Source organism: Pseudorasbora parva, chromosome 19 (genome assembly GCF_024679245.1).
Source record: "Pseudorasbora parva isolate DD20220531a chromosome 19, ASM2467924v1, whole genome shotgun sequence".
Classification (NCBI taxonomy): Eukaryota; Metazoa; Chordata; class Actinopteri; order Cypriniformes; family Gobionidae; genus Pseudorasbora; species Pseudorasbora parva.
Window position 1 is genome coordinate 39318361 of NC_090190.1, and position 15277 is coordinate 39333637.

The window sequence follows — 15277 nt, forward strand, 5'->3', positions numbered from 1 at the left end:
CCCATTTGCACCATCTCGAGAAGGTCTTTCAAGCTATGGAGAAGTATGGGCTGAAGCTCCAACCAGACAAATGTCACCTGTTGCGGAGAGAAGTAAGGTTCCTGGGCCACTGTGTGAGCGCTGCTTGGGTCTCTGTGGACCCGGAGAAGGTTTCAGCGGTACGAGAGTGGAATGTCCCGAAGACCGTGAGGCAAGTCAGATCCTTCTTGGGCTTTGTGGGGTATTATCGACGGTACATTAAAGACTTCTCTAAGATCGCGAAGCCCCTGAACCAACTGTTGTCCGGGACGGGACGCCCTCGAGGCCGCGGATCGTCATCGATTGCTTGGGACTCTGAGTGTGGGAAAGCCTTTCAGCGGCTGAAACAAGAGCTGTTGCAAGCCCCGATCTTGGCCTATGCAGATTTTACCCAACCCTTTGTCCTGTACACAGATGCCAGTAACCTCGGCCTGGGGGCGGTGTTGGCCCAACGACAGGAGGGGGTGGAACGTGTGATCGCCTACGCTAGTCGGAGCCTCCATCCAGCCGAAAGAAACGATGCCAACTATAGTTCCTTTAAGCTGGAGTTGTTGGCCTTGAAATGGGCACTGAGCGAAAAATTTAAGGACTATCTGTGGGGCGCTAAGGTACAGGTAATCACTGACAACAACCCTCTTGTACACTTGCAGACCGCCAAGTTGGGAGCTGTGGAGCAGCGGTGGGTGGCACAGCTGGCCAACTATGAGTACGAGCTCCAGTACCGGCCTGGGAGAGAACATACAAATGCCGATGCTTTGTCCCGACTTCCGGAGGTAGAGAGCCTGAGGCGCCCACCTGAACAGCTACTAGACCAAGAGGAGAGGTATATGGTGGGCATTGTGGAGGCGCCGGGAGGCCAACGAGAGGCGGTGCCGATAAGCTGGGGTTGGGACCCTCGCCGCTGGAGAGAGCGGCAGCAAGAAGACAGCGGGTTGAGAACGCTGAGCCGATGGCTGGACCAGGGCCGAGGACCAACACAGGCGGAAAGACAGGCTCAAGTGGGGATGGGGCGAAAATTACTGGGACAGTGGACGAAGCTCCGATTGAGAGATGGGGTGATGTGTAGGACCATCAGAGACTCGGGACTGGGAGAGGAGATCTGCCAGATTGTGGTACCGGAGGGCCAGGTACAAGCTTTGCTGATGGCATATCATGCCCAGTTGGGACATCAAGGGCAAGAGAAGACGGTATCCCTATTACGCAGGCACTTCTATTGGCCAGGGCTGGAAGCATCCATAAGTACCTTCATCCAGGCATGTCCTCGTTGTACCTTGTTTAAATCTAGGAAGGAGCTCAGAGCCCCGATGGTCCCGATAAAGGCAAAAGCCCCCCTTCATATTGTGGCCATGGACTTTCTGACGTTGGGTAGACCAACGGATCGTTATCAGAATATCCTCGTAATTACTGATCTATTCACCAAGTACGCCTGGGCCGTTCCAACTCTGGACCAGACTGCCAACGCCACTGCTACTGCCTTATGGAGAGCCGTCTTTCAGCCGTTTGGGTGCCCTGAGTTTCTGCATTCCGATCAAGGGCCAAATTTCGAGTCCCGAGTGATCAAAGAACTGTGCCAATTATATGGGTGCACGAAAACTCACACCACGTCCTATCACCCCCAGGGGAACGGTGGGTGTGAACGACTTAATCAGACCTTGCTGGGCTTAATGGGCACGCTGGACCAAGAGCATCAGGGTGACTGGGTGAGTGCCTTACCAACCTTAGTCCAGGCGTATAATAATAGTGTACACAGCACTACGGGGTATGCCCCGACTTACCTGATGTTTGGCAGGCATGTGCGGCTACCAACGGACTTGATGTTGGGGACACCCGCGGCTGGGGAAGATGTGAGTCTGACAGAGTGGGTGGGGCGCCACCATCAACGCCTTCACTTCGCCTATGAACAAGTCACCAAGCGAATACAAGGTGCTGCAGAGAAAAATAAGAGGTTGTATGATCGAACGGCCCGAGAGGCCCCCCTGCTTCCAGGAGAACGAGTGTTGGTCCGAGACAACCGGCGGCAAGGGAAAGGAAAGTTGAGCGATTGGTGGGAAACTATCCCGTATGTGATCCAGGGCCAGCAGCGGCTGGGACAACCGGTATACACGATCCGGCCAGAAGGAAAGGCTGGGCCGGACCGAGTGGTCCATCGAAACATGATTCGTCCCTGTCCAAATTATCCCAGACCCGTGGAAGAGGCCCCAAGGGAGCCTGTGCCTGCAGCCCCGTGGATCGGGGGCTGGGCCGTGGTGCCAAGGGACCCTGAGACCGTGGCCGCTAGGGTTGACCCAGTCTCGCCACCTCGACGGTCTCAACGGGAGAACTGAGGGCGACCCCCTGTACGATATGGCGACTAGGCAGGTGATTCCCGTTCTAGGGACTAGAACGGTTTGGCGGGGGAGGATGTCACGGAGTGACCTCAAAGGGCGGAACTTGAAATGGCGGAAATTGTCCGCCCGGACCATTGCACATGGAACACACGATCAGTTCCGGTAACTCCGGGCAACGAAAAGAGCGTGTTATTGGGAACAGGTGTGTGTATTGGACGTGGCGATCGATGGGTGGACAAATTAGAGCAAAGGAGGCATATAAAGAAGGTACTGGGAGAACAGAGAGAAGAGTTGATTCCGGCAAACGGAGAGAGTTGATCCCGGCAAACGAGGAAGTTGATTCCGGCAAACGGGGGCGGAAGGCGGAAGTTGATTCGGGCCAACGCTGCAGGGTGAGCGCAGTTGATTTGGGCGATCGCGGTGGGTGAGACGGAGCGACCGGTGGATCAGAGGGACGTCCCGAGGCGGATGATACAGACTGGGCGAAGTGAGAACGAAGTATTGGGCTGAAGAAAACATGAGCTAAGTGTTGGAAGCATTCATGGTTGAAACAACTGTGTTGATATGTATTGTTACTGCCTTGGAGAAATTGTTTACATTAAGAAGGCATTGGGAACGTATTGAAAAGAGGAAGGAGCGTGCTGAAAGATTGTGGTCTTGACGTTTTCATATGGTCATCTTTTGCACTGATCCTTTCTACTACCCAGGACTTGTCTCCCGGCCCAATGTGGTGATCCTGACCCTAATTCACCGTGAGTGTGTGTGGAGTGCAGTGGGTGAGTCTTTCTTTTGATGTGTGTCCACCGAAGAATTATAGTGTTGTGCTGTGCAAACGTTGTCAGCGATCCCTCCCTAGGTCGAAGAGAAAGCCCTGTATCAGAGGAAGCACTAAAACCGACTTCTGCCTGACTACGGATCTGTGAGTTGAAACTAATAACCGCCTGTATACTCACCTGTATGCCCAAAGCTACGAGCCCAGTGTACCGCCTGTATACTCACCTGTGTGCCCAAAGCTAAGAGCCCAGTGTACCGCCTGTATACTCACCTGTATGTCCAGAGCTAAGAGCCCAGTGTACTGCCTGTATACTCACCTGTATGCCCAAAGCTAAGAGCCCAGTGTACCGCCTGTATACTCACCTGTATGCCCAAAGCTAAGAGCCCAGTGTACCGCCTGTATACTCACCTGTATGCCCAAAGCTAAGAGCCCAGTGTACTGCCTGTATACTCACCTGTATGCCCAAAGCTAAGAGCCCAGTGTACCGCCTGTATACTCACCTGTATGCCCAAAGCTAAGAGCCCAGTGTACCGCCTGTATACTCACCTGTATGCCCAGAGCTAAGAGCCCAGTGTACCGCCTGTATACGCACCTGTATGCCCAAAGCTAAGAGCCCAGTGTACCGCCTGTATACTCACCTGTATGCCCAAAGCTAAGAGCCCAGTGTACTGCCTGTATACTCACCTGTATGCCCAAAGCTAAGAGCCCAGTGTACCGCCTGTATACTCACCTGTAGGCCCAAAGCTAAGAGCCCAGTGTACCGCCTGTATACTCACCTGTGTGCCCAGAGCTAAGAGCCCAGTGTACCGCCTGTATACTCACCTGTATGCCCAAAGCTAAGAGCCCAGTGTACTGCCTGTATACTCACCTGTATGCCCAAAGCTAAGAGCCCAGTGTACCGCCTGTATACTCACCTGTATGCCCAAAGCTAAGAGCCCAGTGTACCGCCTGTATACTCACCTGTATACCCAAAGCTAAGAGCCCAGTGTACCGCCTGTATACTCACCTGTATGCCCAAAGCTAAGAGCCCAGTGTACCGCCTGTATACTCACCTGTATGCCCAAAGCTAAGAGCCCAGTGTACTGCCTGTATACTCACCTGTATGCCCAAAGCTAAGAGCCCAGTGTACCGCCTGTATACTCACCTGTATGCCCAAAGCTAAGAGCCCAGTGTACCGCCTGTATACTCACCTGTATACCCAAAGCTAAGAGCCCAGTGTACCGCCTGTATACTCACCTGTATGCCCAAAGCTAAGAGCCCAGTGTACCGCCTGTATACTCACCTGTATGCCCAAAGCTAAGAGCCCAGTGTACCGCCTGTATACTCACCTGTATGCCCAAAGCTAAGAGCCCAGTGTACTGCCTGTATACTCACCTGTATGCCCAAAGCTAAGAGCCCAGTGTACCGCCTGTATACTCACCTGTATGCCCAAAGCTAAGAGCCCAGTGTACTGCCTGTATACTCACCTGTATGCCCAGAGCTAAGAGCCCAGTGTACCGCCTGTATACTCACCTGTATGCCCAAAACTAAGAGCCCAGTGTACCGCCTGTATACTCACCTGTATGCCCAAAACTAAGAGCCCAGTGTACCGTCTGTATACTCACCTGTATGCCCAAAGCTAAGAGCCCAGTGTACCGCCTGTATAGTCACCTGTATGCCCAAAGCTAAGAGCCCAGTGTACTGCCTGTATACTCACCTGTATGCCCAGAGCTAAGAGCCCAGTGTACCGCCTGTATACGCACCTGTATGCCCAGAGCTAAGAGCCCAGTGTACCGCCTGTATACTCACCTGTATGCCCAAAGCTAAGAGCCCAGTGTACTGCCTGTATACTCACCTGTATGCCCAAAGCTAAGAGCCCAGTGTACCGCCTGTATACTCACCTGTATGCCCAAAGCTAAGAGCCCAGTGTACTGCCTGTATACTCACCTGTATGCCCAAAGCTAAGAGCCCAGTGTACTGCCTGTATACTCACCTGTATGCCCAGAGCTAAGAGCCCAGTGTACCGCCTGTATACTCACCTGTATGCCCAAAACTAAGAGCCCAGTGTACCGCCTGTATACTCACCTGTATGCCCAAAACTAAGAGCCCAGTGTACCGTCTGTATACTCACCTGTATGCCCAAAGCTAAGAGCCCAGTGTACCGCCTGTATACTCACCTGTATGCCCAAAGCTAAGAGCCCAGTGTACTGCCTGTATACTCACCTGTATGCCCAGAGCTAAGAGCCCAGTGTACCGCCTGTACACTCACCTGCAAACCTAGGCGTGAACGACGACAAGAGAGAGCTGGGAAGATCTGTCGAAAACCAGGAGCGACTCAAGAAACCAAGGCCCCAGCCCTGGAGGACTGGTGTTCCCCTTTTTTAGTATCCCCCCCCTTCCCCTCTTCATAAATCTCTTTTAAGTTAATAAATATTGGTTCTTAACTTACCCGTACTCGTCTGTCTGGTCATTGGGGTGTTTCTGGGACCTCCTCGGGGTGGAAACTAGGGGAGGAGCGGGACTCGCGCTAAGTGGCGGTCCGCTCCGGCCTGTGACACTATCCTATCGCATGCAGAGGGAGTTTGAAAGACAACCGTTTATCCGCCCCTCGGATTGAGCTGTCAATGGTGAGTTTCCAGACCAAATATCTTGATGTGGGTCTGGCTTCTCAGGCTATTAATCTGGAGTTGCAGGGAAAGGATTAAACCGTGAGTGATATTGTGGAGAAAAGCAAGATGGACTTGTTTGTAACCGATTTGAATATTGTGAAAATGCTGCATTTCCCAACACTGTGGGACGTCAGCAAAAACTAACAGAGATATGACAGATTTTTGGAAAAACTGTGTTTAAATTTTGCTGCGAGGTTTGACGACTTCAGTTTACCCCCCGAGGGGATGCAGTGTGTCACGGACCCGTTTAGTGTTGATGCGGGACGAGCGTTTGCTTCTAAAGCCAAAGAGGCGCTCATTTCACTCGATGAAGGATTGCTGCAGGAGCTCATAGACATCCAGACGTCATCTGATGCTGAGAGTTCATTTCTGTCTGGAGGATGTGTACAGCTCTGGGCCCAATTTTTTGCTGCTCTTTCAAGATCAAGCAAATGCAATTTTAGTCATTAGCAAAAGACCGGCATAGGTTGTGAATACTTACATATATTTTCTTGAAATGTAACAATGTGTCAAAGTTAAACAGTTATAAACAAAAGACGTTTAAGAGCTCTGCATTACAGTTACAGTGCTGTACAAATACAGTATGTTGATCATTGACATGATGATTATTTACACTTGCTTTGAACTTTTAGTACAATGTTCATAGTTGAACTATTAACATTTGTTAAACTGTATTTTAAAGTATGACTTAAATAAGAAATTATTTATAAGTAAATTAAAGGCAAAATACTGGATACAAGCTGTGTGCATGTTTTTTAAGATATGACCTATAAGTAACAAAAACAAAATATTAGTTATAACACAGTAATATATAATAGGTTATAAGAGAATGGTAAAAGTTTGGCCCGGGTCATATTTACATTTTTTAAATCTGGCCCTCAAAGAAGAGCTGCTTTAGGGGCTCCGTAGAGCACTAGTAATCCAGATTAAAGTGTGTATCTGGATCAGGGTGATCCAATCTGATTTTGCTTTGGAAAACCGGCACAAATGTAAGATGTTTAAAAGAAAGAGCAGCTTTCTGTCATCATTTACTCATCATGTCGTTCTTCTGAACCTGAGGGACTTTCTTCAGTGGATCACAAAAGACATTTAGAAATTCATACAAATATTTCTTCTTTGGTCCTCTTGTATCGTCTATATATTAAAGAATGAGATTAAACACAAACAGACACACATGAACCCAACACACTGAATACAGGGACGAATGTAAGTGTGTGAATACAGGAGGAGCTCTGACATCACTGCAGTTCAGAGAGATTCAGAGAAAGTGAAACTAACTTGATCAGCAACAGCATGGACGCCTGAAACGATCAACCTCTTCAGACACCAGAATATTTACTGATCCGCTCAGAGAGTCTTGTGGACACATCTGATCCTCACAGGTAATGACAGAAATATAAGAGAGATTGAGCTGAACAGGTTTCTAATGGAAGTGATCTGGTTTAGTGGGTTTATGTCAAACTGGGATAAGTTGAACAGAACCAGGTTTAATCATGTCAAATACTCGACTACTTTAGTTTACTGCACTGAAATGAAATCAGAATTGCATTAAAAGTATGTAATTTGATTGGTTGTAAAGCAAAGTTTAGTGTTTCTGTCATTTTGTCACGATACATAAAGACTAAAGAAACAGGAAGTAATATGAACTGCAGACAGACTTGACAAACCTGCTAAAATCACATTTATGTTGAAGATTAAAACTATCCTTATTCATACAAGCTACACTTGGTCATACAGTATTTATGTTTATTTTGTGGAGTTATATATTTATTCGTAGGTAAGCATGTGACCTTTGTACTGTTTCTGCTTCTAATATGGCTGCCGTAGCATCACCCGGGTGGATGCTGCACATTGGTGGTGGTTGAGGAGATTCCCGCCTTCAATGTAAAGCGCTTTGAGTGCCTTGAAAAGCGCTATATAAATCGAACAAATTATTATTATAATTATTATTATTATAATTATTATTATTATTATTATTATTTTTATTATTATTATTATTATTATTATTATTATCTAAACAGAAGGTCATAGTTCAGATTGTTCAGTGAGTTTATGAGTCTGTATGAGGAGTGATTGTGTTTCTATCAATGAGATTTTAACACTTTAATTGAAATATTTATTAAATGATCATGAGAGAATATGAAGTAACCCCAAATCTGACATTTGAGGCAAGATTTCATTTAAACTTCAGTGAACAAATACAGAAGCGAATGGGCTTAGATCGGTCTTATCAGTCTATTGGTCATAATTTAAATTTTGAAATACAATTTGTTTTTTTTAATTTCTTGAAATGTCTTGAAGAAGGAAAGAACAATGGCAGAATCTTCACCAACATCAACAAAAGAAAGAAAAACCAGGAGAAGCAGTATTGAAACTTTACCTCCATGTAAGTCAATAACTCAGTAAAGATTGAATTAGTGCATGAATGACTTTAACTCTTCTCATATGGTGATATTTTAAATGTACAGTTCAGGAATATACAGTACTACTTCACATTAAGGCACTGATCAGCTTGTCTGGATTCATTTTGCAGTAACGGCCAGATTATACATGACCTCTTATATATTTGAGAAATCATATTAGATATTTTTTAAAGCTGCTCTTTACCTTCAACCTAATTCATGAGGTGAATCATGGGATTCTTTTAAACATTATTTTCTTATCTGCTCTAATTCATCCGTATAATAAAATCATCATCATCTCAATATTTTAAATTTAAGCTCTTTAAACTAAAAGTCTCTGCATGAGAAACTTGAATTCTGTTGCTCAAGTGTCTCCAGACTTTAGACTAGTAGTGATTTCTCTTCTTCATTTCTCTCTCCAGCGATGTCTTCCTCCAGCGGTCGACTGACGGACGAGCTTCAGTGCTCTATATGTCTGGACGTGTTCACTGATCCAGTCAGCACTCCATGTGGACACAACTTCTGCAAGACCTGTCTGAATAAGTGCTGGGACAACAGCCAGACCTGCAACTGTCCATACTGTAAAGAAACATTCAAGCACAGACCTGATCTTAAGATTAATACCACACTCAGAGAGCTCGTAGATTACTATAAAAAGAAAAATCCTGAGAAAAAACCTGAAGTTCTGAAAAAACCTGAAGTTGTGTGTGACGTCTGTGAGGACAGAAAGCAGAAAGCCCTGAAGTCGTGTCTGGTGTGTCAGAGCTCTTACTGTGAAACTCACCTGGAGCCTCATTTGAGAGTGGCAGGTTTAAAGAAACACAAACTGATCAATCCTGTGAGGAATCTGGAGGACTATATCTGTCAGGAACATAAGAGACCGCTGGAGCTGTTCTGTAGAGATGATCAGACGTGTGTGTGTCCGATGTGTGCTTTGAAAGACCACAAGAACCACAACACTGTTCCTCTAGAAGAGGAGAGTAAAGAGAAGAAGGTAGAAGTTACTGACAAACTGATTTTAAAGGCTCTTATCATGAAGAATCACATGCTCTTTATTATAAATGTTCTGTGTCTATAGACTCAACTGATGAAAGACGTGCAGCAGATGATCCAGGACAAAATCAAGAAGATTCAAGACGTCAAACACTCAGCAGAAGTCAGAAAAGTGAGTTTAAAATAATGTCATTATATGAAGATCTCTGCACAGATGAAGGAGGAGCCAGTCCTGTCGATCTTCATTATGAGTGTATATAAGCAGCAGTCATTGCGCTGTCACAGCAACAATTCTTCCAGAATACTTCATTTGAGGGGTTTTGCTATAGTATAGTATGAGCAATAGTAACACTGATTCTTGTCTTATCAAACACCTCTAATCATTGGTTGATTGTCCTGGTTGAGCAGAGAAACACAGAGGAGGAGAAAGCAGCCCGTGTTGAGATCTTCACTGATCTCATCCGCTCCATTGAGAGATGTCAGATTGAACTGCTGGAGATGATGGAGGAGCAGCAGAAAGCTTTGGAGAAACAGGAGGAAGAGCTCATTGAAGAGCTGGAGCAGGAGATCACTGAGCTAAAGATGAGAAACACTGAGCTGGAGCAGCTCTCACACACTGAAGATCACCTCCACCTCCTACAGGTCAGTCAGCATCTCTCTGATCAATGATAATGCAGTATATGACACCATAACACTCCCCATGCTGAAGGATTTCTCCTCTCTCCTGCTGTAGATCGACTCATCCCTGTGCAGCTCTAGAAACACCAGGAACTGGCCTGAGATCAGTGTGAAGACTGATGAGAGTCTGGAGACTCTGAGGAGAGCTCTGACTCAACTGCAGGACACTCTACAGGAGAAACTCACACACACTGGTACGACAATATCAAACACACCGCACAGATACAGATATTCATCATCTTTAAACATCAGCAGTGTTGGGGAACGTTGAGGACCTATAGAGTAGTATTGCATCCTTCATATCTCCGGAAAGTCTTTAGTTTTATTATATTTATAAAAGAAATATAGGCTGTACCAAGTCTTTCTGAAAAAAACGAGCGGCTGTAGGCGTATCGTGTGGGCGGAGCTAAAGAATGACGAGCGCGCACAAAGCGGTGACGTCGAAGCGCGGAGAAGAAAACGTTACTCTAATAAACCATGGCTATCAATCAGATTCAACTATTACATATATGATCCAGAATCAGATCCGGAAGCTGAAATAAACTGAACAGGAGAAGCAACAACAGCAGGACATCCGTCTCTGTGGTATGTAAGTTACTGTATTTAGTGGTAATTTAAAGTAATGCTTTACAATATTGGGTTAGTACCTAAAAAAGTAACTAATTGCGTTAGTTAACTTTTATGGAAAGTAGTGTTACGTTACTTTAGTATTATAGTTTGTTGCTTGTTTGTTTGTTTTTAATAACAGAAAGACAGAAGTCCACACTGTAAATGATTTCTGTTGTCTTCACAGTATTATACTGTTTTTCTCAACAGGTTCATGGTAAGAATAACAGTAAATTGCTGTATTCAGTTTCACAGAATGCTAAACTCTACTGTAGTTAGTGTTACAGTAATTTTACTGCTGAATGAAATACAGCAACTACTGGATAATTGTTGACAGTAAGTTACTGTTAATTTGACAGTATTTTTTACAGTGCAGTTTTGGCAAATGTAAAGACCTTTTCACAACAAAAGTGAAATAAAAAGCCTCAGGCTAAAGAAAATTCAAGACTCTTACTTCAACAATAATAATAATAATAATAATAATAATAATAATAATAAACACAAATGTGGTTTATCTAAAGTAATTTTGCGTATTAGTGTGGTTGAAATGGATCATCAAAGGTCAGCAGCAAATATATGGGTTAATAAAGTGAGATTAAATACCTCACTTATTTAAATGGGTCATGTAAAGATTTGTGTCTGCATTGTTAGTTATGATGAAAGCATTCGTGAGAGTGCATTAATCGCGCTGCAATGATGAGATCAATGTCACGTCATCTGCTCAACGCTTATCACTGCAACCTTTCATGGGATGGGAATAGATCTAAATATAATCAACACGTAACAACGCAGTCAAAGTATTTGAGAGCATTCAATATGTAATACTTATTTCATATGCAAAGATGTCAGCCAATCAAAGCAGTGGGCGTTTATCCGGAAGTCTCACAGCAGCCAATCACAGCAGTGGGCGTTTACACTGAAGTCTCACAGCAGCCAATCACAGCAGTGGGCGTTTATCCGGAAGTCTCACAGCAGCCAATCACAGCAGTGGGCGTTTACACTGAAGTCTCACAGCTGCCAATCACAGCAGTGGGCGTTTACACTGAAGTCTCACAGCAGCCAATCACAGCAGTGGGCGTTTACACTGAAGTCTCACAGCAGCCAATCACAGCAGTGGGCGTTTACACTGAAGTCTCACAGCAGCCAATCACAGCAGTGGGCGTTTACACTGAAGTCTCAAAGCAGCTAATCACAGCAGTGGGCGTTTACACTGAAGTCTCACAGCAGCCAATCACAGCAGTGGGCGTTTACAATGAAGTCTCACAGCAGCCAATCACAGCAGTGGGCGTTTACACTGAAGTCTCACAGCAGCCAATCACAGCAGTGGGAGTTTACACTGAAGTCTCACAGCAGCCAATCACAGCAGTGGGAGTTTACACTGAAGTCTCACAGCAGCCAATCACAGCAGTGGGAAATCACATTTCTAGAAAATATTTTTGTTGTAAATTTAAAAGTAATGCATGACTTTAGCAGTGTGATAACGTTCTTGATAGAATCATACAATCTTGTCAGATAATCATTTCAGCAGAAGAAACTCAAACTGATAGACATCAAGAGTTTAAGATGCACATTTGTTCTTCTTTAGAGGACAATTTCAGATCTGTTGATCAAATGGCTTTAATTTTAAGATTAAGTTTAATATTTATTATAGATTTACTGATTCTGTTTTATTACCAGCACGCACACACACACACACACACACACACACACACACACACACACACACACACACACACACACTGATCATATAAAACATGATATTGAGCTCAATTCTTTAAATTTAATCTTAAATCTTATCTATAATTTCACACATAAGATCTGATGATGTTTTATTGTCATCTCTACAGTTCTGAAGAGGATGCAGCAGTATGCAGGTACTGTGTGTGTGTGTGTGTGTGTGTGTGTGTGTGTGTGTGTGTGTGTGTGTGTGTGTGTGTGTGTGTGTGTGTGTGTGTGTGTGTGTGTGTGTGTGTGTGTGTGTGTGTGTGTATGTGTGTGTGTGTGTGTGTGTGTGTGTCATTAAACACTTATTACATATTACAAACATCATCACAGAATGTGTGTATTGTGTTATGATTCATATTCTCTGTTTTCTCAGTGGATGTGACTCTGGATCCTGATACAGCTTATCCATATCTCATCCTGTCTGATGATGGAAAACAAGTGAGAGATGGAGACATTAGACAGAAACTCCCAGACACACCAGAGAGATTTGATCAATGTGCATGTGTCCTGGGAAAAGAGGGATTCTCCTCAGGGAGATTTTATTTTGAGGTGCAGGTGAAGGGAAAGAGTAAATGGGATTTAGGAGTGGCCAGAGAATCTGTTGATAGGAAGGGAAAGATCACACTGAGTCCCAGTGATGGATTCTGGACTGTGACTCTGAGGAATGAGAATGAATATAAAGCCTGTGCTGGTCCTTCAGTCTCTCTGTCTCTGAGAGTGAAGCCGCAGCGGGTCGGTGTGTTTGTGGATTATGAGGAGGGTCTCGTCTCCTTTTATGATGTGGAGTCCAGCTCTCATATCTACTCTTTCACTGCTCAGGCTTTCACTGAAAAACTATATCCATATTTCTGCCCGTGTACAAATGATGGAGGTAAAAACTCAACTCCTCTGATCATCACACCTGTCAAATACAATAAATGAATTTACAGCCCAATATGAAAAGGAGATGAAAGTAATAATCTTAATAATTAAATTGGAAAATATTATGTATGTGCTGTTTTTTTTTATCAATATGGTATATTTACATTTTTTTATTTTATAAACATCTGATGCTTGTTTAATAAATTATTTTTAATTAATTTTATTATTTCATGGCATTTTTTTTTCTCCCATCTCAACTTGGTTCAGTACTGTATATTAAAAATACTATATTAATAATCTGAAGAAAAAAATACCTTATAAAAATACCAGATTAATAATCTGAAAAGCAAGCTTTGTGCATTATAATATTTTGAGAAATGTACAATTGTTTTGACACGTACATGATCTGCAGCAATGCTTAGGTAGGTGGAGCGTGTCAAAGTAACATCCACATGGATGGAGGACCCAAGGTTTCCCAGCAGAACATCGCCCAAAGCATCACACTGCCTCCGCCGGCTCGCCTTCTTCCCATAGTGCATCCTGGGGCCATGTGTTCCCCAGGTAAGTGACGGCGCATACACCCGGCCGTCCACGTGATGTAAAAGAAAACATGATTCATCAGACAAGGCCACCTTCTTCCATTGCTCCGTGGTCCAGTTCTGATGCTCACGTGCCACTGTTGGTGCTTTCAGCGGGGTCAGGGGTCAGCATGGGCACCCTGACTGATCTGCGGCTCTGACCCATACGCTCCCCACGTGCATCACCGAGCCTTGGCCGCCCATGACCCTGTGGCCGGTTCTCCACTGTTCCTTCCTTGGAGCACTTTTGATAGATACTGACCACTGCAGACCGGGAACAGCCCACAAGAGCTGCAGTTTTGGAGATGCTGTGACCCAGTCGTCTAGCCGTCACAATTTGGCCCTTGTCAAACTCGCTCAAATCCTTACGCTTGCCCACTTTTCCTGCTTCTAACACATCAACTTTGAGGACAAAATGTTCACTTGCTGCCTAATATATCCCATCCACTAACAGGTGCCGCGATGAAGAGATACTCAGTGTTATTTACTTCACCTGGTCATAACATTATACCTGATCAGTCTATATTTAAATTTTCACTCTTGTATGATTAGACTATTCAGGATTTGTCTACTTTTGCTTTTGTTGTGCAAGTGCCTTCTGCAGCGTTTGTTGTAGCAACCGCATAGCAACGTGCTTAAAAACATTCTAAACACCATGGCAACAGCATAGCAAGTGCATCCTGGTAATGAGATTTGAATGAATATTAAAATGATTATTCAAACTGAAAGCTAATGAAAATATTTCTGGCTCCTTCCTCACTTATCCTTCTCTCCGTGATTATCGGCTTTCTCCCACCCCTCCGTTCTTCTCCAGTATTCTTCTTTGGTTGATGCAAGACCCCCTGATTTATTCCCCCAAAAACCTTCCTGCTCCGGCCCGGGGCTAATCCCCACCCCAGCTGTGGGGTCCCGCCTGGGTCATAAATCTGAGCCCCTAAATCCTCACCTGGACAGCGTTCAGAAAGTGCATTCCCTGCAGGAAGCTGGGGTGTTTGTTGCCGAGACGAGAGGAACGGAGCAACGTGATCCTCAAGCGAGCCTAAGTGGTTTGCACCAGCGCAAATCCGAGCATTTCTCCGTTGTACAGTACATCACTCACATTCAGACGGGAAGCATTCGGAAAGTGTGAGCTTTTGCTTTTCTGGGCTTGCTGATCAAGATGATGAAGCAATGTATTTTTATATTACAATGCATTGTGGGTAACTGGCCTCTTCCCACAGGGTTAAGTGGAAATCCCTTGTCCTGCTAGGTTGTGATTCCTAATGTAGCATGTGAAGGGGTTCGGAAGCGGTTTTATAGCATCCCTGCTCTGTTTGTTTGTTTTCCTGCTGTACTCAACCGATGGATAGGAGCCTAAAACTGAGACGTGGACAGCAGGAAAACCGTGCTGAATTCAAATAATAAAATACAACTGACCTAGTAATTGTGTACAGTTGTGCCTGGCTCACACTACAGGAGTTTTAAAATCCTATCAGATTGTAAAGTCTGGTTGCAGTACACACTTCAGGAGAATCTTTGCAGATTTTCTTAACTCAAATATTATTAAGATTATCGTGCCAGAGAAAGTTCGTCACGTGATCTACGCAGCAGATCGTAAGCGTGAAAACAAAATGGATCAGCCTACTACACAAATGATTGCTGTAGCCTACCAATAATGATCATTTGT

General features: G+C 44.7%; 1 protein-coding gene across 3 annotated transcripts; it reads left to right on the forward strand.

Annotated features, from left to right (window-relative positions):
• Positions 1 to 7041: 7041 nt before the first annotated feature.
• On the forward strand, positions 7042 to 13213 carry LOC137048130 (E3 ubiquitin-protein ligase TRIM39-like). Of its 3 annotated transcripts, none has more exons than XM_067426143.1 (8): positions 7042 to 7150; positions 8050 to 8154; positions 8593 to 9164; positions 9249 to 9335; positions 9572 to 9805; positions 9897 to 10035; positions 12295 to 12321; positions 12546 to 13213. In XM_067426143.1, the coding sequence occupies exons 2-8, from the start codon at positions 8082 to 8084 to the stop codon at positions 13091 to 13093; spliced, it is 1680 nt and encodes a 559-aa protein (XP_067282244.1). In that variant the 5' UTR covers positions 7042 to 7150; positions 8050 to 8081; the 3' UTR covers positions 13094 to 13213. The 3 variants fall into 3 exon arrangements, with proteins under 3 accessions (XP_067282244.1, XP_067282242.1, XP_067282243.1); XM_067426141.1 differs by having other exon boundaries at positions 7045 to 7150; positions 8070 to 8154; XM_067426142.1 differs by having other exon boundaries at positions 7046 to 7150; positions 8073 to 8154.
• Positions 13214 to 15277: the final 2064 nt, after the last annotated feature.

Coding starts and splice junctions, on each gene's coding strand:
- LOC137048130 (XM_067426143.1), top strand. CDS start 8,082: ATGGCAGAATCTTCACCAACATCAACAAAAGAAAGAAAAACCAGGAGA. Junction 9,165..9,248: donor AGGAGAGTAAAGAGAAGAAG/GTAGAAGTTACT, acceptor CTGTGTCTATAG/ACTCAACTGATGAAAGACGT. Junction 10,036..12,294: donor GGAGAAACTCACACACACTG/GTACGACAATAT, acceptor TCATCTCTACAG/TTCTGAAGAGGATGCAGCAG.